The 27,585-nt window shown below is 40.2% G+C and overlaps 1 protein-coding gene across 1 annotated transcript in view; it reads right to left on the reverse strand.

Moving 5' to 3' along the window:
- Positions 1 to 1,187: 1,187 nt before the first annotated feature.
- NCBP1 (nuclear cap binding protein subunit 1) overlaps positions 1,188 to 27,585 on the reverse strand; it is a 31,725-nt gene continuing 5,327 nt past the window's right edge. Inside the window, exons 7-23 of the mRNA XM_083816206.1 lie at positions 27,423 to 27,492; positions 25,570 to 25,785; positions 24,483 to 24,580; positions 23,077 to 23,140; positions 19,685 to 19,795; positions 18,384 to 18,448; positions 17,613 to 17,675; positions 16,173 to 16,247; positions 14,423 to 14,526; positions 13,486 to 13,608; positions 12,095 to 12,197; positions 10,652 to 10,745; positions 8,056 to 8,159; positions 7,656 to 7,770; positions 5,034 to 5,165; positions 4,507 to 4,620; positions 1,188 to 3,617 (exon numbers count right to left, since the gene is read on the reverse strand). Coding sequence (XP_083672332.1) covers positions 3,504 to 3,617; positions 4,507 to 4,620; positions 5,034 to 5,165; positions 7,656 to 7,770; positions 8,056 to 8,159; positions 10,652 to 10,745; positions 12,095 to 12,197; positions 13,486 to 13,608; positions 14,423 to 14,526; positions 16,173 to 16,247; positions 17,613 to 17,675; positions 18,384 to 18,448; positions 19,685 to 19,795; positions 23,077 to 23,140; positions 24,483 to 24,580; positions 25,570 to 25,785; positions 27,423 to 27,492 — 1,765 coding nt within the window. The 3' untranslated portion in view covers positions 1,188 to 3,503. The remainder of the gene's footprint in view (positions 3,618 to 4,506; positions 4,621 to 5,033; positions 5,166 to 7,655; positions 7,771 to 8,055; positions 8,160 to 10,651; positions 10,746 to 12,094; positions 12,198 to 13,485; positions 13,609 to 14,422; positions 14,527 to 16,172; positions 16,248 to 17,612; positions 17,676 to 18,383; positions 18,449 to 19,684; positions 19,796 to 23,076; positions 23,141 to 24,482; positions 24,581 to 25,569; positions 25,786 to 27,422; positions 27,493 to 27,585) is intronic.

Consider the following 27,585-nt stretch of genomic DNA (forward strand, 5'->3'; position numbering starts at 1 on the left):
CGTGGGGTGGAAGATACACGTTTGTAACAGTTCAGGAAATTGTTACCTTGTTGCTGAGAGAAACTGGTATCATTATACTTTACACACTGATGAAGTTAAAGGAGGAAAACTTCTCCCCTACTCCCGATTGCTAGATGAAGTCTCCGTGGTTTTGTCCCAGCTGTTAGCTGTTTTCCAGTTACTAAGACTTGTCATGGGCAGCAGGGCATGGGGTAACTAACTGTAAATGAAGGTAGGAAATGCCTTTCCCCACTGGTTACAGTATTCCCAGCTCGTGTTTTTACTGGTCGTCATCCTTGGTTTTTCCTAACGCTATCATGAAATAATATGGCTGACGAAGCACCTCTCCAGTGGTTAGCATGTCAGGAGGCAGGCTCTCCTTCCGTGTGGATTTGGAGGCCTCCGATTCCGGGTGGGAAAGGAGCGTTCTCCAAGGAAAGCAGCCCGCTGTGGGGGGCTGTGACAGCTCGGCACCACATTTCATGGTGAAAAGCCCTCTACTGCTGTTTCCCGAGCTTTGGCCCAGGGAGCACAAGATGGCTCCCGCAGTCTGTTTACCTCCATTTTGGAGGTGTGAGTAATTTCTGGCAACTCCCTCTCCTGCTGCTGAGCAAGGCTGGGAGCAGCATTCCAGTGCAGCACTGACTGAAGGTACCTGACTGCTCTCGGTGTGCGCAGGGGGACAGTCGGGTCCCAGTGCACCTTCCTCCATTTTTCAAGTTTTAACTGTTCCTCCTGCTACTGAGGAATGCGCATGGAAATGGCTGCAGTGAGGCAGCGATCTCCGGGCAGCCGTGCCCTTTGTCCACCATGTTTACACAGAGCAGGCCTCGGGGAAGCTGTTGAGGCTTTTTAGAGGCGCCAGGCCCCCTGCGGCAGCGCAGCACCGAAACATGGCTGGGCAGGGGTGCGGGGAGCAGGGCTAACAGACCGTCACTGTCTGGTGGCAAGGAGAGGGAAGGGTTCTGCGCCAGCCCTCTCCTGGCACCAGGCAGCACGCACGCACGCCACCCCTTGGCTGTGCGGACCGGGAACGCTTGTCAAGTCAGCCCACGGCACGCAATGTAAAGGCGGGTGTGGTACAGGGGAAACAAAATGGTCCGAACCCGACCGCACCCAGCGCAGCATAACCCCCTGATGGCTGCTTTGCTTCAGCGGCCCCCCACAAACAGCTAGGACAAACCCAGTAGCAACCTGCTTCACCTTCATTTATTTTCGTCTTTAATTGTGCATTTTTTCCAAGCACACCACATTTCTACAGCATCTTTACACTATGCGCCAACCCCCGTACTGCAGCAGTTCCAAGTTCCTGCAGTTAGCTGCTGGTATCGTTATTAGTTACAAGCATGTCATTCATTCTCTTTCCTAGAGATCCAACCGGTTTCCCAGTCCAGACCAGCCAGGTGTATGCCGCTGGACCTACAAGGAGTACAAGGCTTCCCATAGACTACAGAGATGTAATCAGCCCATGCGCACACTGGAAGTTCAACCAGTTGTGAAAGACATTGCTATTTGGTTTTAAATCATAGGATTATGCTGTCCATAGGCAGGTATTTGCAACTGGATCCCCAGCACCATTATTTGTCGAGGCTCAGAGGAAGTTACAGGTTTGCAAGTTTTAACTGCGTTATCACTTTTACAGAAATCACATTACAGTCAGTTAGATCCCCACCATTAGTTAATACCAGAACTCCTCATTGATCTGAGACAGTGGAAAAAAAAAATCAATTAAGCCCTCTACAATGCTAAATGTTTCTTTAAAAAAAAGGCTACTTGATTACTCAAGAACATTAACAGAAAGATCTGAAGCAGAAGTCTCTGCATGACTGACAAAACCCTTGCATAAAGCAAATTCTTAACACTTAACAGTATACTCTAAAAGAAGGGAGGGATCAGTCAAATCGGAGAGGGTAAGCAGACAAAGCAGAAGTAACAGATTTAATCTATGAGATATATCAAATTGCTACAGGCCACATACAAGCTTAAGTCAACACTCGAAGTAGAAAATTTCATTTTTTTACCCTCCTTGCTTCATCAGGAGGTCAACTCATTAATGTTGGGATGAAATGCGTTACTAGGCATAACACTGAAAAAAAATTTGAACAAGAACAAAATTACCCAAAACTCATCACTTTTGAGCTTGAACTGAATAGCACTGGGTACAAAATTCTTTAAACATTCACCAGCAAAATAAAGAGACCATAAACAGCTTGGAAGTACGCTGCACAGTACAGACCTGAGCACCTAAGGCAGTGTCTTTGCCTTCGTCACTGCTTACCGTAACACAGACCGCTCTGATTTGGCATTTATATAAGTAAAATCATTTGCATAACTCGAAACTAAGGCTACTCTATTTTCAGGTTGTGTTTCCCCAGTCTAAGTCTCCTGTAAGATATCAGTTTAGCATTAAAACGCTTTCTGAAGACATGGGAGCCACATGCTGTTGCCACGCTTTAAAGCAAGGAAAGGGCAGCAGATACAGCCACCACGAAGCGTTGTTACTAAGCCAGGTGAGGCGAGGGCACTTGGTTTACCTGTAGCCAGTACCAGAAGGACTTCTGGGATCCCTGCAGGTGCAGTCCAGTGCAAGCTCGGCAGCCCAGCTAGTTACAGGCTGGAATTAAGGAACAAGCTGGACACTGTCCTTCCCTCTCTGCTGGCACGTGGGGCTAGAGTCCCCTACACCTCACTGAGGTGTGCAGTACAGTAGTAGAAAAGCCGTCCCACTCCAAGTGTTGCTGACTGTCTCTATCTACCAGTGGAGACTACTGCCAGGAGCAGTTAATGATTCTTTGACCGTACTGCAAAAAGGATTGCATTTTTCAGAAGACGTACATGAAGTTCCTCTACTGATTGTTTATAGCTACTGGAATAAGACACCAGACAACACATTTAAAAAACATATTTCAACTGTATTACAACCATGTCCTTTCAAACTCTGAAAATCTAGCTGGCTTGATAATAAATCCATATGCTCTATACTACTTTGAAAGCTTAACTCAGTGTTTCACATGCCCAAAATTAAGACACTTTTCCTGTGCCATTCTAGAGAACTTACCACACTGTTCACTGAGAAAGTGCATTCCCCTTCACACTCACAAAACACTACAAATTGTTTCACATTTTTGCAATTCCTCTGATTTAAGGGCCAGGCAGAGGTAACAAATTCTATAGTAGTTTTTGCCTGGTTTTCCTTTTTATATAAACAAAAGGGGGGGGGGAAACAGAAATACTATCATGAAGTCAAGAGTCAAACCAAATTAAAAGACAGATTAAAAGAATTTATATTTTACTTTATGTCAATCCCCTAAGAATCATATCTAGTAAGGCTTATGATGCTTACACAGTTTGCTGTAGGTTAGAGTACTGTACTGTTTTATGTAGGAGCACATGAAAGCCAGTTTTAGTCAAAAAGTTTTTCATCCCCATGTTTCGCATTAAAAAAAAATTAATTCACTATAGTCCTGCAGACAAGACTCTGCCACTCTGCCCACGAATACTCCTCAGGCCTGCAGAGCACAGAACTGCTGAAACACAGCCAGTATGTGGTGGTCCAGTTCAGCTGTAAACAGGAGGTTCTCTAGGGTCACCATGTACTGCTGGATTATCTGGTGATGCTGGCAGATAAAAAAAAAAAAGTTTTGTTTTCATTTATCTTTATATAAGAACAGGAAGAGAAAGTCAATACATTTAAGAATCACAGGTCAAGTATTTTCATCAAAATTGCCGAGCGCATCTCATTTCCATGACACACTAGCCACTGACAAGAAAGGCATGATGCAGAACCACACCACCGACTGCAAGAAGAAAGCACACGCTGACAGCCTGTTTCAAGGAGCACCGCGCTCCCTGTGGCTTTCCACTCCTGAACACTGAATTGCGTGCAGTACGCCATGTCCAGAGGCAACTGCGGAGATATCTTAACGGACTCAAGGTATTTGCTGTGCTCTGAAGTCACATCTATGAGCAGGGAAGGGTTCAGCCCATGGGAGAATTACACTGCCACGCCCTTGCAGTCGCCCATCTTTTGATATGTCTCCTGCTCACACTGGTACAATTTTTCTATTACTGTAGCTTTCACCCATTCATCTGTGCTTGTTACCTGATTTAATACAGAGCCAAGAATTCCCGTCCGAATTTCTGATATATTTATGCATCTTAGTAAATGGAATTTTGCAGCATTTTCATCCACTTATTTAAGAGACTCCTATTTTAGTATTCTTGTTTGCTCAGAGTTTTGCTCTTACTATAAACAGTTAAAAGAAGCTCAGCTAATTTCATAGTCACAGCTCGGAATCTACTGTGCAAGCTCCAGTCCCTCCACGAGCCTGTAGCAGAGAAGCGGCCAGAACCAGAAAGTTATGACCAAGCCCTGCACTCGCCTTCAGAGAAGATGTCGTGCTGCCACCTACTGCTCTAATGGTGTGCTCAGTTCTCCAGCCACAAAAGCTTTTCAATCCAGCGTGTGCCCGCCCACACCCTTCCAAACCGAGAAATGAAACTTACTTGTAGGAAGATCTGCTGCAACCTCTCTATACAGCTCTTGTACCAAGGTGTAAATACATCGATTCCACCGGTTTCACAGCGCACTAAGTGCTCAGTTAACAACATAATGAAACGCTTCAAGAGAGGAAGAAAAATACTTATTTAATCTCATCAAATGAAAGCAGGTTCCTAACTTCAACTAAGGGTATCTTAGGGACAGAAACTTTGAACAGCAACATGACAATAATTATTTTGCTTGGCAGACACTGAATTAGTACACAAACAAAAACAAGTTACCTTCTGGTTGTTCAGGAAACTATATACCAGCAGAATTCTGTTCATGTGCACTTGAAACTAAGCAGATTCTGCTCAGCAGCAGTCTTTGCTGTGGGATGATCTGGATTGACTCTAACCCACATTAAGCTCATCAACCCCTTTTCCTATACCCTCATCCCAACCATATATATAAGATACAAGTGACACCAAAAGCGTATAAATTCAGGAACCTTAAAAGCCTGCAAGTGGGATGAGACCTTGCCCGTCATTACCTGGAATATAACAAGGAAGAGATTCTTCTGCTCACTCTGAGCTGACTCAACTTTCTCCTGCAAACGCTCTATCTGCTCTTCTAGAGGTCCATCTTCCCGATCACTGCTTCGGTCATCGTCATCACTGTCTCGCTGTAAGTGACAACAACACACTAACTAGCAACCTGGCTACTTGTGGATACTGTTAACGCCCTCTGGTTTTACCTGTGAAAAGGTCTACAGAGAAACTGAAGAGTAGCACCTGAAGCTGCTTTTTAGCTTGGCAAGAACTGCATTTTTTTTTTAGGATATTTACTTTGAGTATAATACAGAAAATCCATTTGGAAGAAAAAACACCAGTGTGGAAAAGGCCTGAAAAAAAAAATTAAAGTATCAGAGCAGCCAGAGAAAGCTCAAAGATTTACTAAGCTCTTACATACTGGAGAAACAATAGAAGGTAATACGCCTGCTGACTTTATCATTACCAGATAATGAAGAGCTTTAAAAAAAAAAAAAGGCATACATGTTTTAAATTCTGGCCACTGCTACAGGGCAGGCAATTCATCCAGTGAACAGTTCTGAAATCTCAGGACTGCAAAAAAATAAAGTGCCTTTGTGCTAGAGGTCAGATGAATCTGGCTGCCTAGCACACAAGGAAAACCAGCCATTTTAGCCCATGGTGCTAAAGTGGGACCTCCCCTTATTCATGACCAAATGAGACTACAGCTCTGAGACTACAAAGGGACAGGGTGGAAACCAAACTAGTAACATGCAATTTTCTCATTGCTTGAAGCTAAACCAAACCGAACCAACCACCCCCACAGAAAAACAATCAGGAAAAAAATACCCCACAAAATACCCACAAGTACATGGTATCAGACTACGATCTCAGATAACAAAGTTTTACACAAGACTAAATGGGATACAGGAGGACGGAGAGAATCAAATGGATTAGGATACATTCAGACGTAGATATTGCTTCACACAGCATTGTTTCCTTGTAAAAAATGCCCGTACAATTAACAGCTAAAAACTTAAAATATTTGTAAAAGGAACATGAGCAACTTGTGACAAATGTAGGGACATCTTAACTCACCTACTGCATAACAACTGAAATTCACAATCAGAAGACACTGATAGGTCTGAGTCAGTGTAAAAAAAAAAAAAGGCTTTCCAGATCAAATGAGAACCCCCGGACTTCATTTTATTCTTTCTATAGGAACTTATTTTTCCCCCCATGTACAGAGGTTTCTTGAACTTAAAATGGTGAAAGATCAATGGGACCTAAGAGAAGGCTTGGACTCATTCCATAATAAGGCAATCCACTTCATGCTGGGGACATCAAAATTTGATGGTTTCCTTCCTCTAAAAGGAATGGTCATGCAGCAGAGCACCAATCTGCAGGACTACTCACTGTTGCATACAAATGCTTCTTCCTGGCACAATACTCATTTAAAGTATTCAGTAATAAAGAGCTGCAGCATTAGACAAGTACAGAAACAAAAACACTGATGTATTTGTTTCAAGATGCCAGAGAAGCTCTTTGTCTCATAGTAAGATCAATGATTGCATCCAAGTCTTCAATAATTACCGGCATTTATTAACTGCTGATCAATGTACATTAAGGATGCAAACAACTATGACAGCTGCTGCTTGGAGTGAACAGAAAAAGATGAAGAGGCTGCGATAAACTTGCACAGGCTAACTGTGAGATGTTGGTGAAATCTTCACAGGTACTCCTGGAAATGAACTACTTGTGCAGGTTTCTTCAAAAACCACAAGCAGCCTCTGTGCCACATGGCAAATTCTGACTTTGGCCGAAGTTTTGGAACTAGCTAGGGGTTTTGTGCAAGTACTCACACTCACAGACTATGTATTAACTAGGAAATTCTTTCTTACTTTCTGCAACTCTCAACATGTCTCTAAATTGACTTCACTCTGCCACAGCCTAGTATTACAGTCAGCCAAGGGTCCTGTCCTCGACAGCTGCCACAGAAGACACGCTCTCACCCCGTCTTACTGTCCTACTTGGGACAAGAGAACACAACAGCAGCTTGTTCATCAGTTTCTTGCATACAGTAACTCAGATCATGCAAAAGGTATTCAGAAAAATAACCCGGGAAGAAGGAAATGACAGGTGCCAGTGTCAGAATCCAGCAGCATCCATCAGAAGAACAGTAACAGCCAACTTTTCAAAAGCAAATAGCTGTTTCCGTGCACTTCTGCATGGAAGCCACGAGAGTACTCTTTAACAGAACTTACTGTAAATACGTAAATAGTTTGTAACTGCTCTCAGTGTTACCTAATAAGGTAACTGGAATCCAGATAAGAAGGGAAATGGAAGACATGCTCGTATTAGAAGAGAAACTTGTGAGAGAAAGCTTGGACAGAGTAAACACACATGAGTTCCGCTAAAGATTTTACTGAATTCTTAGGTAATTGCAAACTTCAGAAACGTGGATCGAGAACACACATTCAGTTTCTAATGTTTTAAGTGCTACAAATGACCACGTCCGCATACATGCTTCCTGGTAAGCATATTTATCCTGTCCTTCCCCAAAAGCAATTATGCATCAGTCTGGCTGCATGCAGGTTTGTATAACTTAGCCTAAAATAATTAAAAATTACAAACAAATTACTCACTCTTTTGTGCTGTCTGGCCAATCTTGCCTTAGTCTCCTCCAGTTCCTTATGAATCTTCAAAACATGCTTATTCATCTTACGAATTGTGGAATGTAAGATTTCCCAGATATAAAACCTACGTACACAACAGAGTAACCATCTTTGCCTAAAAACATTTTCCAGTGTTCTTCCACTTTGATATGTTTAGAGACTACTTGCAAAATGACATGCTAGTAACATCTTGCCTGGTCATATAAACACACAATGCTAACTCAGAAAGAAAGACACTGAAGTAGGTATTTTGTAGAAGGAACAAGATTAATTGTACCATTCGCTTACACTACTCAGTTTTCATAGATGTACTGGCCACTCAAAATAGTAATTCAGAGAAAAATAACAACCTAAGACAAGTTTGTGTTACCTAGTAAAATCATGTGCAAGCTCCGAGGAGAAGATCCAGTTTGCTACTGCAGCACAGTCAACAATTTGTGTCCGAATCATCTTGTCCACAAGCACAGCAATCATCTATATTTTGTGAAAGATAAGACAGTCATTTCTATCAAAATAAGAAAAGGTCTTGTGGCAACATTCAGCCTACGCAAAGTAGTCCAGCCTCAGAGGTGGTTTGATGCAACTCAATATTAGTGGTATTACTGGGTAATTTCAAATACTTTAAAAAGCTACTGCTGTCTAGAGATGACATCTGGTTAGTCTAGCCTAAAGCTACTTACATTAGAGGATCTGTATCAACTGCATAAAGTAAGCATTCTCATTTTGTTTAATAACCTTTTTTCTCCTTGTGAAAGTATCGCATCACTCTTCATTAAGTTACGTATTTCCATACACAAGCAAAAAATACAAGCATCAGAGTTGGAAGTGGAGCATCATGGACACAACTCCAAGTATTGTCATCAAAGTACTAAAACCACAGCATATATAACTGTCGTATCACCATAAAGAACAATTGTTGGCCTACTCTCCTCAAACTGCAATAGTTTTCAAATGTGCTCTTTTCAAATAAGCTCTTCCCTACAGGAACTATTCATATGAGGACAGAGCCAGTGCTCTGTAGTCAATGGAAGTGTTTGCCTGCTACAGGCAGTGTCACGATTCCAGAAGCTTTGCAAGTAATCTAGTGGGCAACTGCAGAGAAGAGTTACAGACCAAAGCAGTTAGAAGCTGTTCAAAAAAAGAAAAAAAGGCTTATCTTAGTTATTCATGTGCTTGAATACCACAATATCTGAGAACCACAGCCTGCAATGTATTTATCCTCACAACCAGCCATTGTCACATAAGGAAGTGTAACAAAGCTCCTTTTAAGGAAGGAAAATTAAAATAACTGGATGAATCATACAGAAGACTCAGGACTCAACTTTCAAGTCCCAGGATAGCATCCTGTGCTCTATTTGTCTTCCTGTAATGCCAAGACGAATCTCTGATTACTTAGCCTGATCTTCCAAGAAACACAGGCTTAGAATTTGGGGAAAAGATTTCATTTCAGTGTTGAAGTTTCTCTTTATGAAGTCACCAACACGAACTTTCTAAATTGGTCCAGGGACTACTGACTCCTGCTGCTAAATCGCTATCTGCAACAGAGATCACTCATTAGTATTATATGCCTCAGAAATACTACTGATAGTCTGAACCAAATCAAAAGGTGTTCCCATTTATATGGGAGTAAGGTGAGCTGCATGAAAACAGACTCTGTACAGAGTCTATGTGCCAGAGGTTGTGGACTCACAAAGTGCTTAGCAAGAAGCAAAAAAATGAACCGCGATACATGCAGGAGAGGAAATTTAGGCTCCATGATCAAGGCCTTCATAAGTTGTTTTAAAGCAATCTTAACATAGCCATTAAGTAGGGGTTTGAAACCTCCATCTGGGTTTGGTCCTACTGCAGTACAAAGGGATGAAGAGGATATGGATATTAAATTGCAGTAACATAATTTCTTCTGATCCAGTTAAAGGACAGTAGTAAGAAGTAGGTCAGATTGTAATCATCACATTTTCAAGGTCAGTATTTTGCATAGGAAGTTTAATATATAAAAAAACCTATATATATATATATATTTTTTTTTTTAACTGTACTTAAAATATACCTATACAAGATCTTACTTCTCTGTTAGGCACTAAATTTTTACCCTTAGAAGCCCTAGAGGACAGACCACAGGTCCAGTAGTAGATGCAGGAATTATCCATTACTCTCAAGTGGAATTGCTTCGGAAAGTCTGGACTACGCAGCTGTGAAATATGGTCCACTTTCAAACACGGTTATATGTAACACAAACACATCAGTATGGAATACATGAAATAATTAATGCAGGCAAATTCAGCATGAGTTCCTTATCGATTTCTATTTATAGAAGAATGACAGCTGAGGGAGAAAACAACTGCTGTGAGGAAACTGAACGGCTTAAACAAGTGAGGTATTTTTCACAGGTCTTCCAGGGTGTTATTTCCTCTGGCTCAAGATTGAACGTAATCATGGTACTGTCAGACTGATCTGTTCTGAACAGTTATTGACTGCAGCTCTACTCACTTTGCACATGCACAACAGTGACTCCAACATGATCATTGTGGAATAACTGCATGGCTTTCACTACCAAGTGAAAAAAGCTCTAAAATCGGGTTTTCTCATATCCGGAAATTTTGCCTGCTTTTGTTAGGAGATCTACATCGTATTTTCAAGTCCACGCATCAACACCAGTTTCCAGTTTTGAGCAGAAACAAGTTTCTAGCAAAAGTTACTCTCTTATTTGACAAAAAACATAGCATGAAGGTGAGTCAGAATGACAGCCTTTGCTCTCGCGTCGTTTACTGAGGAATAAACAGCTTCACAGTATATACTCCACCTCCAACCTTTTTAGGCACTATTAACAACAGTAAACACAATTTGAACTTTCCTTCAAATAAGACAATAGTCAAGAATCTTTTAAAGGATATAAAGCAAACTGCACTGCTTTTTATTTAATATGACCTCTGTGAGTCAAAACTCACAATGCTATTGCAACCTCTTACCTGTGGGTGATTCTTCCAAACCTCATATACAACCCTCAGAACATGGAGTTTTCCCTCATCACTTTCAGCAAGTGTTTTAAAGACTTCGTGAAACCTTTTAACAGATACAGAATAGTCAGTGGAGGGGTTGGGATCAGGTCAAAAGAGCACGAGATATGAGGCAGGTGGTTTAGACTGCCCAAAAGGAGAATTCTGGGACTATCTGCAGCAATTCTTGAACAATTAATCTGTGGAAAATATAATCACTCTGAGCCAAAAAAATCTACGGTCCTAAAAGCAGCTTGAATCTTGGTGGTGAACCTTCTCTCTGACAGCAGACTACATTTCTCACACTCTTAGAAGCAGGAGGCACTTTCATGCTCGGTGTGCTTAGCTACACAGCTGAAGCAAAATTTGCTTGCCTTTTTGAACCTAAGACCTTCTTGATATGTGTTTCCATAACTTTAGACACTTAACCAATCTGCCTCTTTTTGACAGAAATGCAGCTAAAGCCTCAATTTTAGCATAGTTATGCTCAATGCTACACAGCATTCACAAATCAGCTTATTGTAATGTAACTATAAAGCACTAAGTAGACCTTTTTGATCTCGTGTCTGCCACTGCTGGTCTGCAGCAGGGAAAATATTATGGCTCTGCATATTTACATCAGCCTGCCTCTTGTACTACTGATTGCAGGTTACTACCAACAGTTTCTTGTAAACACGGCCTTTACAGAGCTTCCAAGAGCAGGTTTTTGTATTACCTTTTTGTATTTTTACTGGCAAACGTAAAAATAATCCATTAAGATGTATCTAACTACCTTTCCTGAATCATGGCCATTTAAGAACATTTGAAAATTACACAGTACTAAAAATGAGTTATTTTATCTCATTTTGCTGAAAAAAAGGTAAAGTAAACTCTTTAAAAGTTAAATAATTTCTTTAAGGGATGCTCTCCAAAATACTCCGGAATTGATCTTATTTTGTTTTGGTACATAAAGAAGTTTGTAGCTAGCTGCTTTGAAATTTCATGTTTTTTTTTTTCTTCAGACTTTACTGTTCGTTAGTCATACTCATAGTAAAGATAACGTGATGGCAGTTACCCAGTCATTCAAACATAAGGAGACATCCCTTTTTCCTCGTATGCTCAGCAAATGAGTAATTCTAAAATGGATTTAGGTTCCAAACCCGTCTCACTCGTTTGATGTACATCACACAGCTGTGATATACATCACACAGCTCCATCAATGTGATATATACTTTTGTTAACTCCATTCACATATGTAAGCTAGCATTTACGCTACCATTCCTTTGGCAAGCAGCGTCATTAGTTCTCTGAATCCTATTGCATTGTGAAGCACCCAGAATATGGCTGAAGCTTGCAGATCAGTTTCCTTGTCAGTCATTTCACTGTCAGAATTAAACAGTTCTGTCAGCCCCAAAAGAACATACATATTACACTTACTTTGCCAGGGCACTGAAGGAGTGGCTGAAAGACTTTGCAGCTAGATGGAGCAGAGTCTGAACAAAGACTTCTATTTTCAGAGGGTTGAAGGTAAATCCTTCATCTGCAAGTTATTTGAAGTTTGAACCGTAAGTACCTCAAGCAGAGCATGTAAACTACACATAAAACTGAAGCAGTAACTTATGGTTTAACTCATTTCACAAAAAAAGTTTTGGCAAGAGGGTTGTGCAAGGCTGAGTAGGGAGCTGGTAAAGATTTTCCAAGTACTTATTTTACCAAGTATTATACATATTGCAGATATTCACACTCCCATTTTGTCACGGGGAAAACATGCAGGGTGAATTCCAGGCCAGTGAAGAAGGTATCAGAGACACAGCCCTACTACAAGCATGTAACAGCAGCCATGGACAGCAGCAGAAAAGGACAGCCAAGGAGGCCTGCAACAAGCTGAAGGCCTGGCAGACCGTAAGGAAAAGACAGTGGATGAGCACAGGTGAAGCTCTGGATGATTAGGATAGGATTGCTATTTCTAATATGGGAGAAGAATCAAGCAAGTGTGCACAGAGAACACGGGTACTCGAGGTGAATGGTGCTAAATTCCCTCCTGTAGATCTACAGATGAAGACAAGTGGGACAGAGAATGCTGATTACTGGGTGACGCCTAAACCACATCAGGAGACTTGATAGCGGATCTCAGGACAAAAAACAGATTACTGGTGCTCTCTGCTTGCATGGTAGGGCAACTGCTTTTACTGTGGAAATATACTGTATACTATGAAACTGTCCCCACTGCACAGATCACTTCTCTTGTCGTCTTAGAAAACAAATTCTCTATCTTGTACTCATTCTTGCCCCCTAAAACGGGTGGGCTTTAGCAATCAATATTGTCTCAGGCTGCAAAACTCAGCAGAACTTGCGTGGAGTCCCATTGCGAGTTTCTATTGTAGGAGGAAGAGAACCACCTTCTGTGCAAGAGTAACACCAGCATGCGGCTGTCTTGTCTGCCATGAGACTGCACTGAGAGGAGGGGAGCTTTTAGACAAGGGCAAAAGCACTGAATTGCCAGGGTAAGGCAAACAGCATGAACTGTACTACGAAGGCAAGGGAAATGTTAAATTCCTTCATGATGCCTCTGACAATAATTCCAAGAAAACCCATCTCGAGCACTGGGTTACCTCTGTTAAGAAAAAGAGGTTTGCTTCTGCATATAACACATTTACAACAAACCTTAACAATGGTGCATTATTTCCATTTACTAATACATTAAAAGCCAAATGTAAGAAGGAAGAAGCAAACAGTTCAGTTAACCAGCACACACACAGCTCTGAAGGAATGTAAATCAGTGCACACAGAAGCAATTACAACCTTGCAAAGCCTAACAGATATCTTACCATCATCATCATCCTGGTTTGGATTAGGCACATCCTTTAAAATGCTGAAGATTTCATCATTACTGGCCTTGTTTTTAATTGCAATTGTTAAACAGAGTGCCACAGTATATCCAGGAAGAGACCCTAAACAAAGACGTCAAAAAATCAGTAGGCAATTGAATATTTTTTACCATCAGTTTGCCTCTCAGAGAAGCAAGTACACTTCCCAGATACACCTAAAACTAGCAGTTTTTGATACTGTCCACACCACTATTCCATAAAACTGCTCAGCAGGTTTCCTAGTCTTCATGTTACATTCAAAACATTTGGTACAATCTTTAGAGCTGAGGTCAACAAATTACTCTCCCTTTCTGAAGATAGGTTTCAGCTTCCCCCAGTTTCCTAAAGATACAATACTGCCTTGTTTTTCCTCACTCCATCTTTGATGGCGAAACCTTTATGTTTAGTATTCTCTATTAATTTTTTTATTATTGGTTGTATTAATGGTTGTAAAAAGTCTCTACGTCAATCTTCACATTATTTGCTGCATCTGTGTGCTTCATTAAACCCACTTTACTGGTAGAATGCTCTACTGTTTTATGAAGGTAAAAAAAAAAATAAGCCCATATTATCATTTCACATGCTCACTTCTGCATAGGATTGTGCCTGAACAGGGAAAATAGATGAATTTTCCAATTTCAGTCCTCTGGCGAACAATGCAATACTGTACAATACCACAACCACCTCAGCAAATGTAATTTTATGTATCTGGATTTTCTTTTCTTTTACAAAGTAACAAAGATTATAATACAGAGATCCAGACTTTGTATTAATCACTCATATGGAACATATTTGCCCATATAAAAATCACTTACAATCGATATGCTCAATCTAGTGTGCTCCCTTGCTCTGAAACACTTGAACTCGACCACTCAGTAACCCACCACGTAATACTTACTATTGCTTTCATCTCCGTATTTGTAAATGCACACTGGATTTGCAGGACTGAGGACAGAAAAGCTTGCAGGAACAATGTCTATTATTCGCTGATGGTAGGAGAGTCTGGAAATAAGTTTCACAGAGCAGAATGAAAATGGGTGTATGTCCTGGTTTCAGCTAGGACAGAGTTAGTTTTCCTCCTAGTAGCTGGCAGGGTGCTATGTTTTGGATTAGGATAAGAAGAGCGCTGATAACATGCTGATGTTTTAGTTGTTGCAGAGCAGTGCTTACACCAGGCCAAGGACTTTTCGGCTTCTCGCTCTGTCCTGCCAGCGAGCAGGCTGGGGGTGCAGCAGGAGCTGGGAGGGGACAGACCCAGGACAGCTGACCCAAACTGGCCAAAGGGGTATTCCATACCATCTGACGTCATGCTAAACAATATATAGGGGTGGCTGGCCGGGGTGGGGGGCCGGCTGCTCGGGGATAGGCTGGGCATCGGTCAATGGGTGGTGAGCAATTGCACTGTGCATCACTTGTTTTGTACACATTATTATCAGTAGTACTATTATCATCATTATTATTATTTTCCTGTCTTAATAAACTGTCTCTATCTCAACCCACAGGCTTCATTTTCTCGTTTCTCTCCCCCATCCCAGAGAGGGAGGGGGGAGGGTGAGCAAACAGCTGTGTGGTGCTGAGCTGCCGGCCGGGTTAAACCACAACAGTATAACATCAGGGCCAACACTAAAGTCACTGATTTACAATGTTTTTCTGGTATTTACGTTTCACAGATGTTTCTTCAATACAATGGTAGCTTCTGCTTGTTAGTAAAAGTAACTTGCTAGAAGATGCCTTCTATTCAAATACCTTGATACTGAGAGTTATCATCTTCACTATTTAGCTTGTGAAAAGATTTAGAAGCTGCTTGGTAGGATGTTTTTACGCAAAAGCCTAAAGTGCTTTCTAGAAAGCTAGTAAGACATTGATAATCCAAGCAGAAAAAATATTAAACATCTTCACGTCTATAAATCTCTTGATTTTACTTTCCAACTTATTTCATTACTATAAAGGCTTAAATTTCACTACCAGTTTTCAGTGAAATGGAAGAATGTAACAGAAAAAAATGCATTGATTTCGTAGTACAATACTTTCACACTTTCTATACCGAATTCACTCTAAAATGGATTAATGTTTCCATGTAGGATGGTGAACAACATAGGCTTTTTGAACATTTTGCTCTTTCTCCCTTCTATATCCTTCTCTCTGTAGAATCCTAAGTCTAGTCCTGATTGTGCATTCTTATTCTTGGGCTTTGGAGACATTTGTGTGTGGGTTATTACTATTATTATTTTTAAATACAAGCAACATCATAGAGACTCAGAAGAATCAAGACCACATTCTTAGTTTTTAGAATAACTAATGATCAGTTCCCTCCATCTCTGTGAATGCTTTCCAGAAATACTGGCTGAACTGTTTCTTTCCATGCCTACGGTGAAGCACATCTTTTTGTAAAGAGGTGGGCATACCTAGAGATAGCTAGTTCACTACCATTTGCTCCACCTGTTTCTCCCTCTCTCCGCTAGAATTAAGCATCTAAGCATCCTACAATAAGTAGACCAGAATAAAATAGTAGACTCATCTCTTAGCTGAAACTGAATTTTAAGAACAGACATGTGTAAGGTAAGAGTCACGTTAAAAGGAATCTGACAATATCCAGAAGAAAAGATCAAACTTTGTCTAAAATGCAACTATCTAAAGGTGTTACTTACCGCATGCATTTTTCCAAAACCTCTCTCACAAATTTGGGTTTGGGCTTTTCAAGGTCCTGAGTAAGACAATCTGACCTATCAAAGGACAGAATGCAATAGTTTTTAGTGAAAGAATTTCTGAATTAGTCTCTTTTTGGCTTAGTCTAATACGTGTAAAACAATCATGGTCTAAGCATGGCTGGACTGCTTAACACTTTCTGTTTTACAGTGTAAGCATTTTTAAGACAATGAGGTGGTTTATCAGTATTTCCTTATTATCAGCAATCTTGAAAGCTTGTCTTTTGTGTGCTATATTTTTAAGTAGCTTTCTTTTCCCCACCAGACCAAAAATAACTTGTGCTGATGGTTAGATTGCTTTCTCTTTCCTTAGGAAAAGAACCTTGTGTGATTTCATAGTCTGTTCCTCCCTCACAGGAATTTCTGAACTTCTGGCTGATTTCAAATGCATTTCAGTTGAAGAAAAATCTCAAATATAGTTACATTTTCAAGATATGTGAAAAATGGCAGCTTGTGATAGAAACCCACATAAGCATTCCCATCAAGGAACATCCGTGCAAAGAAAAATCAGCTCTTTGAAGAGCACCGACTGGTCAGCCAACATGAATGTATACTACAGTAACCAGCAAACACTTAACTCTGCAAGGACAACACAAGAAAACTTAAGTAATGCCACAGCAACGTATCTTAAGAAAGACTGCACCCCTCTCCATGACGCTTGGGCAGACCACCTATGGAGAGTGTGTACGGTAGCAGGCTGCAGAAGTTAGGTCTGTACAGAGGACTTAATGCCAAGGTGACCTTGCTAAAAAGGCGAGAGTGAGAAACAAGATGGCAGTAAGGAGGCAGCACGGTGTCTGGAACACAAAACCTGGAAACCTGTGCTTAGACATTGATAGAGTCCAGGGATCTCCAGCCAGGAATGCAAATTCAAGATGTGGCATTATAAGAATGGGTAGCTGGTGCAGCTCTGCTGGAACTTTATGTACTAGGATTTGGCAGGAGGGAAACAGACCCCAAGGTCCCAAGGACAAAGGTTAAAATGAAAGGTTAGAGTAGGACAGAAAGCATCGTCACAGACTGAACACAGGACACAAAGAGAGGAAGCATCAGAACAAATCATTAAAATAAGGAGCCATTTCAGAGAATTTGCCAACAACTGACTGAGGGCATAGCACAATCCAAAGAAATAGTGTTTCTACGCCTCCTTAGGGCACACTTGTGCTTACATGAGATTCATCACAAAGCTAGTCAGGGACAATACAGTAACTAAAAAGATTATCAAGATAATCTGCCACTGAATGGTGGTGAATAGATTATAAAAAGATCTCTGAAAAGTTAGAGGAAAGCAATTAACAGGGCCACTATACTGTGACATTTCATGAATAAGTTTGAAAGTTTAAGGTTTTTGCAATATGAGGTTCAGATTAAAAGGAAACTTACCAATCTTCCCAGCTCCAACGGAACTGGAAGTTGCTCAAGTGGTGAGAAAACCAATTAATAAATCTTTATCAAAAGGAAAAAAAAAACTCCATTAAATACCAGAAGTGCAGGAAAACTTTCAATTGAGATTTTCTTGTAAATGTATTCTACCTGTCAAAAGCAAGCCTGAACTCTGAAGCCATTATAGCACTACATTTATGTTGACAGATATGAAAGACCAAGTTCAAAGAAACAGAAACTAGCTATTTTGGAAGAACAAGACAGCCTGTCACGTTCTGTTGTTCCATACATACAGATGACATATTAAGCTAACAAAATGTAAACTTAGTGTGAATACGCAACTTTCACATTTTTGATGAGTAATTAACAGCTCTCCTGCACAATGCAGGCTTCACTCAAACAGCAAAATGATGGCCACTCTCCTCCTCTGGGTGGCACACGTGCTGCGACTCCATTTCCCACTCACTTGCCACACCACTAGGGAGCAGGCTTAGTACCAGATAGAGTTCCATTCAACTACAAATGAACTGGAATACCAGGCTGCGATGTGAAAAAGTTCTCACCAACACTCCCATGGAGTGTTTATAGGAAGGAGGCCAGGAGCGCCCTATTTTCTATTTAGACTGATCAAATCCAGAGCCCACAAAATCATTTTGACAAGCACCATGAAGTTCTAACACAGATTTTGGATTATTCCTTCCACAGATTCCTCAATACCCAATGCATGAGAAGAATGAATAACATTTTCCGTCATCTCCAGAACACTTTTACCTGTCTACACAGGTTGTATTCATTGTATCCAAACGCATGTAGAGCATTTCTGTGGCTTGTGCAAGCTGAAAGTTTCTTATTAAGGTTAACAGAGAAGCATTAGATAAGTCAGTTGTAATTCTTTTCAGTTTTTGAACAGAATGTTATCAACTCTTGTACTGACAGCTCCCTGGGTCTATTCCACAATCAGGTAAATCACAGAAAATCCACAGTGGAAAAAACGAAGACTAGATGCCAAGAAGTGAGTTCTACCTTCTAATACCAGTCTGTTTTTCTTCCGTTATTGTAACAAGACTATGGGCTTCTTCTACAGAAAGTCAGAATTCTCATCACACAAGATATATCACACTGATATAAACAGACACCAACTTCCTAATGGGGTACTTCTGTAACCTCACCATCATAGCTTCATAGGCTGCTGTTGATGCTTATCCACAATCTTTGATAAACACTGAAGTCTTGAGAAAGTACGTCTACACTGATTTCACCCAGAAGGGCTTTATCCTTATGGCATCCATATTAACATTAAAAACTTCCTGTACAGAGGCCCACGCAGCTCTAGGAATAGATTAAGCACCGATCAATGAGATTGTATGATTTTCAAAAAGTGAGTGATATCATGAAATATAACGAAAATTTGTGAATGAAGTTACCAGGCATCTGTTAACAGTCCTCCATTCTCAGAGTCTGTAGCTTCGCCTGAAATGATGAGCTAAAATGGCAGCACAACAGGAACAATGTAATAGAATTAGCTGGGAGTCATGCATCCTTCTTCAGCATTTAGCTACTCTATCTGTGCTGACGGATGATTACTGACCTTTCAAATGCTCCTAGTGGGAGCATTTGAGTGGGAACTCAAGCAAGTTCCTTTAAATCATCTGCTACACTTCCTACTGGAGGGGGAAAAAAAAAAAGAGTAGGAGCACTCACTTAGCTGTTAGAACAAAAGATCAAGTTCGTCACTTCCTTTCTTTCTCAGTCTGTAATGCATCTGTGACCATGACACACATTATCCAGACCTAACACGCTATACTGACAAACAGGAGAGCTAGCATTTTATCCCCTCACTAACACAGCATTTCTTGGGTAGGTGAGAGGAAGTACCAGAACAGTGTCCAGAAATCTGAAGAGTCTTGCCCAACCAGCAAGACTAGATCTGTGCTATGTGGGCTGTGTTGTTCTTTCATGTGAGTGTTACAGGCATTATTACTGACAGTATTTATTGCTGTCTCCTCACCCACAGAACAAATAACATAAAGACTCCATTTTAAAAACGCTCTCCAGCAGCAAGGAAAGGATACGACTTGTGGTAAAGAACCAGGCTGAAGTTTGCACAGTTCAATCAGGAGCGTCGTGTACATGACTTCAATGTGTGGTGGAGATGGAAGCTGAAACAATTCTGCAAATATTACCTGTAGGAGAGGAAGACATAGAATTAGAGCACAGCCAGACGTGGGCCTCCAAAACCCTCAGCTTCAGAACAGTGACATCAACCTTAAACAACGACATACACAAATGACTTCATATTACTCTGTCAAATGTATATTCCAGGAAAAAAAAAAGGTGAAACTTATAAAGACAATGGTAACTCTACACCACACAAAAACAGTGAACAACTGCCCTCATCGTTCAAACTAATACTACACCATCCTAGCATTATACATGTCTAGCAACGTGCATGGTTTTAATATGCCATATTGCAGCATCACCAAATGATCTGAGCAAACCAAAGCTGAAATTATCTAATCCTCTTAAATAATAAATATTAAACATACCATATGCTTAAGCTTCACTTAATATGAAAGACTATTTACAAAAAAAATAAACCTGTACTTTTCCACAGCAGCCTCTTTTCTCCTATACGAAAAACTTCTATAAATAAAAGCCACAACTTGAAACTGAAAATTACAACCAGCATTTTATACAACAAAAATATACGTCCTGTACCCCTTGGCTGAGGATCCTTGTAAGAAAACTAAAAACAGTCCTGCAGTCTGCATTCATGTTTTATTTTCAACTTCGCCTAAATAATAGGACATCAACCTTTAAGGGCTATGAAGAAATCATCACTATACAACATTTATGTCTGAGCTTCTGTTTAGTTTGCATGCCATTCTCAACTAGATTTAAATTACATCACAGGAATCAGGAACCTTTGATTCACTATAGTTGGTAATTTTCCTCACTGACAACTTCTGAATAAACACGGAAGAGAGGAATTAAAGCTTGAACGAGTAAGCAGTAGATAATCTTACTAGTATAAGAAATCAACATCCATTTATAGACTTCATAAACAGCACATGAAAACACAGTGACTAGAACTTCATATTCTGAGGATGGATTTAACAGCATGAAGAGACCATAAGGAACTGAAAAACCTTTCCATGACAAAATAATTTGGATGTACTGTTGAAAAACATGGTAAAAAGGTGCAGAGGGGACCCTGTCGGGCAGAGAACTGCTCCTATTCTGAAGATGGGAAATAGCAACAATTGGACAACCGCTGATTATCTCTTTGAGACACTCCTTAAGACAATAGTTCTGATGTTCATCATGGGTTCATTATCAAACGTTCAGATTAAGTGTTTCAAACTGGCATACAGCACTTTGTGAACATAACCAGGTCACAAGAAAGGTCAGGGCACTGACAACCTGAACATCCAAACTCTGTCAAGAGTAAGTAGTACCAAAAGCTGTAAATGCACAACAGGTCATACCAGTACAACAACCCAGTGACGTTGCCGAGACACACTCTCTTCACAGCTACCAGTAATACCACAAATATGCCTACAAGAAGCAGCTGAAAGGTGCCACGTTTGAGTATTTTGCACAGGTTCTAGGGAGCACAGAGCATTCTGTGCTTGGCCTGACACACTACAATATGCAGCCTTATGGACCTCAAAAATATACGTATTTGGGAAGATACTGAGCAGTTTCAGGCTACATTTACTTCTGCCTTACGGTTATGGTCTCAATCTTAAATAACACTTTATTTATTTTATTCATTTATTTGTTAGACAACATTATATCGACTGTTCTGTGCCATAGGACAAAAGTTAGTGAAATTTCACAGATGAAAATGCTAAACTGCCGTTGAAAGCAACAAACTTCTGACTTGAATGTTAAGAGAGACCTTACAAAGGAGTAGTAGCAAGCAGAATGAACAAGTCTGCAAAATGCATACTAAGCCTTAAAAACTCAGGAGCTTCTTTAAAAATATGCCGTCACAAGTCAGAACGTTAACATTCTAAAACAACTCAAAATTGCAAGAAAAAGCAAATTGTGACAATTACAGTCATACAATTCATACACCAATCTTGCATTTCTCTCCAGTCACTTCATCTATGCAGACGTTTTTAATTTCACATCCTCTGAGTCTTTTGTGAATCTCTGAGTGGATTTCCAAGGTGTTTAAGTAACTTACTTCATCAGGAATTGCAGTAACTACTTGCTGGCAGTAACACTGAGCTGAGCATAACACACCCAGCCATATAGCCATATACAGCACCAGAAGATATTGAAGATAAGACCACGGAAGATACTTCGATGCTAAGACAGAAAACTATCGTAAATTTTAAGATTCCTCTCTTCTGAATTCAGAGTACAAATAGAGCAACGTGACCAAAAGTAAAAACTTACCAGCACTCAGAATATTTGGCATTTTGGTGCCAACAGGAATTCTCAATCCCATCTTTATTAAGATACATCTTCTACGTTAGATTATATCTTGTTGTAATTAACTACAAAATTCCTACTTGTAGTTAGTTACTTCTTCATAAAGCCTTTATATAAGTTAGGATTATTACTGAAATCTGTTAATTCCTTTCAATTTTTGATAGAAATTAATGAAGTTTTATACAGCTCTGTATCATGAAAACAGACCTTTGAAAAGAGGCATCATGAGAAAACCTACACTGCTCTTCTGATACACATTATGTTTACTCAAACTCCTCTAACATGGGGAGTGCCCTGGAGGAAACACATCACTATTTCACTTCAAGATCTTTACAGGGCCAGAACAATACGTTCATTTAGAAGATCCACCCACAGAATCACACAGAGCAGCTCAGGTTGGCTGGAGATTATTTAGTCAAGTCCCCTTGCCCAAGGCAGGGTCACCTAGAACAGGTTGCTCAGGGCTGTTTCTTGGAGGGTTTTATACTCCAAGGATGGAGAATCCACATCTTCCCTGGGCAAGCTCTTTCAGTGTTTACCCATACTCACTGAAGAAAAAACAAAAAACACACAAAAAAAACAAACAAACAAAAAAACAAAAACAAAAACAAACCATGCAACACAGTTTTCTTATGTTTAAATGGAGTTTCCTGTATTTCAAATTTGTGTCTTTTCTTTTTTTTAAAGTAAAAGTGACTCAATTGTAGACAACTCTTAGACTGTGGGATAAATTAGAAGCAAGAATGTTTGGGAAACGCCACAACCTGGAATACCAGTGCACTAAGAAATTTTGGTACTTGACCAAAGCTCCCACACACCGACCTAAAGTTAAAACAAAAAGAATAAAACTAGCATTTGATTGCATATAACTTGCTCTTGAAGGCATTGCTAGAATTCAGTGATGTCCTGGCTGACTCCCAAATCAAACTGTAATTTAACTGATCTATCACAGAGCTAATTGGGATGTCTTATTTGTGAAATAAGGAGCTACGGAAGAAGTTACCTATACAACACGTACCTCGACTATGTGGTAGTTCAAGGGGATCTTGTTATTTCCTGGATAGCTCAACAGCTGGGCAGCACTGCAAAACCATAGGTACGTTTAGTTCTGAATATAACACAGCAAACATGATGTAAAGATCAAGTAACAAAGTTATAGGAAATGCTTAATTCTGGGCAAGAATTCACACAAAATCAGCACACACACAAATCAACAGCCCTTCCAAAGACTGTCTATTGTTCCACAGGACACTTACAACATAAGCAGCACAAGAGCACACCAGCACTGCCTGCACTATGACCTGTAAGGTTGTATTTTATTTCTCTTTAGTTATAACGTTTGAATTCTATATTGCTAAGCGAAGTAGTTTTGCATGGTGATATGAAATTCTGGCACGCACATATGAAGGGGAAAAAAATCCAAACTGAAACAGATGTTCAGAATGACTTGAAAGCACAATTGAGCTAACAGGTTATATAAGAAACTCCCAAGCTTCAAACGCTTCCTCTTTTAACCAGCTCTCATTATCACCTATCATTATTTCATAGCAAACAACTGATAATCTCTTTATTTTATTTCTACCTCCGGCAAATCTTGAATCTGCCTCATTTACTTTCTCAGGGAATTAAGAGACTCTTAAAATAACTGCAACAACCTTGAATTTCCAGTTCCTGCTGAATGAAAAAGCTGCAAGCAAAAAACTTTATCACACGCCATCAAGCATTGGTTCTGCCCATTTTTTGTACACTATACCCAGTTTGGTGGGTTTTGCATGGAAGCATGACACAGACAATTAATTACCTGTGGCAAACAACCTCAGTTACCAATTACCCCCATCAGATATTACCCAGAAAAAAATGAAGAGATGTGCCTTGACTGGTTACTGGCACTTCCAAATTCAAACACATGAAATTTGCTGACCCTGCAATGACTACCCAGAGCTGGCTCAATTTTCTCTGCCATGTAATCCCAATGAGAAGGGTGCAACAAGGAGTAGGAAGCAAAAGCATGCTTGTGAACACCAGCTCAATGCTCATCCTGCCTGAACAAATAAGCTTCTTTAAAACTCCAGGAAGAGTAACACAACCACACTCCCCACAGGGCTCCAATGAAGAGTTACGTGTGTCTGTATAAATTTTTGCACCACATCCTTTATTATCAAGTAATTCCCTTCTCAAGAAGACACTGTTCGCCTGACCCCAGGATCATATGTAATCCTCATTATCAGCGTATTACAGCCACACAGTATTGCAGGTAACAGTTTTAATACAGTTAAATGTAGTAAATGAAGTTAATCAAACACTCCAGGAAATGTTTAATCTCAAGCTCTTGTGTAACCAGTGCAGGACTCTGCATATCCCTGATACTGCTGAAACCATGGTAGTAGGTAAGCACAAGGGCCCCATAGCATAAGCTCTTCCTACCAAGTTTTTCTCTCTTTCCAGTGGGATTTGATGATGCAGTGAAGGTTCTCTTCTATTACAAATCGTTCAACAGAGTGGCTTCCGGGCATGACAGGGCCCTAGTTCAAAAAAAGAATGAAGATTCATGAAAGTTAGCAAGCTATACTACTTATATGTACACGTGGGAAAAAAAAAAAAAAAAAAAACAAATATGGTGAGCTCTCAGCTGCCCTATATCCTACTGGGAAGTTGGTGTGACACAGTTCCATGCAAACCTCAAACTTATATTTAAAACAAAATGAACACAGGGGCTCATTATAAAAGGGAACAGAATTAGAGAACATAATTACAACTTCATGGAGCATCCAGTTCTTCCTTTGGTCTATGTAGCAATGAGGCAGGCTACTAACAAGCAGCCCAGAAAAAAAACATGCTTGAGTGAAAATACAATTAAAAAAAATGGCCACGATAGAGTGGAGAGAATACAGAGTCATGGTCTCATTGATGACAAAAATTGGGCGCCAAGAAATGAAGGTAAAAGGTAGCAGACTTTAAGCAAAGGGAGGTATAAAAGTACTTGGGGAAATCAATATATATGCTTTTCTGTTCCTATATCCTTTTGTCTATGTATCTGCGGCTGACCAGTGCTGGAGGCAGATTGTTGGGTTAGATGGACTTTTCACCTCGGCCAGTGAATCACACCCTTTTTTCCCCACAATATGCATCAACCACTTTTAATAGAGGAGTAAACAACAGCCTTTTAAACACTGCAATGAACATCTAGACTGAAAAAAGGTCCATGTCACCAACTTTATGGAAGGAAATGCTGCATCTGTGAACATAGCTTTACTAGAGACGTAAGAGAGTTTATTCACCACTGTCATTATGAATCAAAGCATCAGAAAATCTCATGCCCTAATTTCTGCCCCTCACAGACTTCCTTAGTAGAGTAACGTGGTCATCTAGTTCATTTCTGCAGAAACACTAAAATATAATCACTGCTGGTCTTAAAGCCACTAACCATCCTGGGAGAGGGGACATCACATTTTGACCAGTAATGCCCCACGAACCTAACTGTAAAATCAGCTCCTCCATGGGAGTCACATACCTCAGGGTCATCTGTGTAGTCAAACATCCTAAAAATAACCCTTGGCATCGGATACACTGAATCTTCAGTGTGAGGCGGAGGAGTGAACGGAGGCAGATTATGTTGCAGTGCTTCACAAAGAATGCTATCAAAAGCCAAGTAGGGCCTCAGAATGTGTCGCTCTTGCCAGCGGTCTTTTTTCAACTTCTGAATCTGAGACCAAAGGCAATCTAAATACTGAAGGAAAAAAAAAAAAGAGAGAAACATCAGATGTGCTGAATGAGTAACAAAGCTTGCAGCTCGTGGAAGAATCAGAAATTTATGTCTTAAATTCTGCATTGAATTCAGAAAAAAATAAACAGTTGCTTTAACCGCTTATTGCGGGATCTAATGATTCAGTAAACCAAGAGATAATTTAGGAACTCTAATCACCAGTTGTTCCTAATTCCACACAATATTTTGGTAGCAAAACTTAAACACTGATATGTTTTCAAAACACTAAAAGGCAGCCCAGGAGAGCATGACAACAGTCCTTTGAAACTGTCAGCAAGACTACAGAGTCACTGGTCTGTGCTCACCGGTGGTAACTGAGAGATGTAATATCAATGCTAAAATTGAAGAGACATCCTGTATGATTGCCATGCTGTTCCCAGAGCAATCAAAGCTACCAGCTACTGCATATTCAAAACAAATGTAACAGTACCAAACATTAAATACCTTTGCTATGGTTTTCAATGCAATTCAAAGTCCCAATGCTCTCCCAGACCTACCTGTACAGCAGTTTGCCTTGTTTAGTTGCTTTCTACGCTCCTGATAAGAGCGGTCTAGGAACTCTGGAGGCCACAAACCACTACAGTCTGTGGCCTTACTGAAGGCAAGTTTCAAGGCATAACCAGCGCAAGAAGCATCTTCATGTGAAAGTGCTTTGCATTTACTGAAATCATCACACTATGAAATGGAAACATAACTAGTACGGGCACCTAAAGTGAATAGTAATGTTTGCAGTACTCTGGATAACAGCAGGTCTGAAAAGCACTCTGCTAATCTCTTCTTTATGGAACTAAGTAAGGAAATCTAGATACTGGGTAGGCAGAACGCTCACGCTGACATACCAATCATAATCAGAAAGCCCATTTCTTCAAATTACGACTACCAAGGTAATTGTTAAGACTGGGAATTTAAAAATAGGCATCTGATTTAGTCAGAACGGTGAACAAAATGTACAGAAAGGCTCAAGTTCCAAAAACTCTCAGAAAATCAACCTAATTTTCATTGCTTTCCAACAAAAAATATCATCAAACTCAAGGGAGGAGGAAAAAAAAGAAAACAGAAAAAAATCAGAAAAGGCAAATTCTACCTAAGCTAGCCAGATACCACCTCTTCCATCTAGTATTTTTAAGTTTAATTGTGAAAAGATGACACAGTAACTGCTGCATACAGCTTCTACATATTTGTTTCGCGCTTCCTAGGGGAAGCAAAGCCACTTCAAAGGTTTCTTTCTTGCAGGGCGAAAACAGTAAGGGATGAGTAAGTAATTACACGCTGCTTGTCATAAAGGCCCTTTTATCAAGAAGCCCTGTACATACAAGTCCAAAAAGAATACTCCAGCTTACAACCACTCTTCATTTAATAACATTTAGTCAGGGACTTGTCAGCCCTCTCCAACTCACCCCGTAAAACCTTATGCTTTGCTCCAAGACTTAAAAGAGTACTCCTTCTCCAGGACTTCTCAGAAATAATGACAAACAGGAGATAATTCAAAGCATTAACACTTTTAGAGATACCTCTTAATTTTATAGTTCTGATTAAAGGATGCTTCAGACAAAAATTGTTTTTTAAACTTTCTGAAAGAATGTAAAGTAAAAACCACTCACCTCTTCTTGTGGATGTGGTTTATCAGCAGTCCAAACTTGAAGCATGGGTACATGAATCTTCTGGCGGCGTCTGTTTACACAGAACAGAAAACTTAACTATTAAAGGCTAATTTAGAACAGCATTTGTTTGTCTGTGACTGTACTACCACTAGTCTCTTCAGCT

Source organism: Anser anser (assembly GCF_964211835.1).
Source record: "Anser anser genome assembly, chromosome: Z".
Classification (NCBI taxonomy): Eukaryota; Metazoa; Chordata; class Aves; order Anseriformes; family Anatidae; genus Anser; species Anser anser.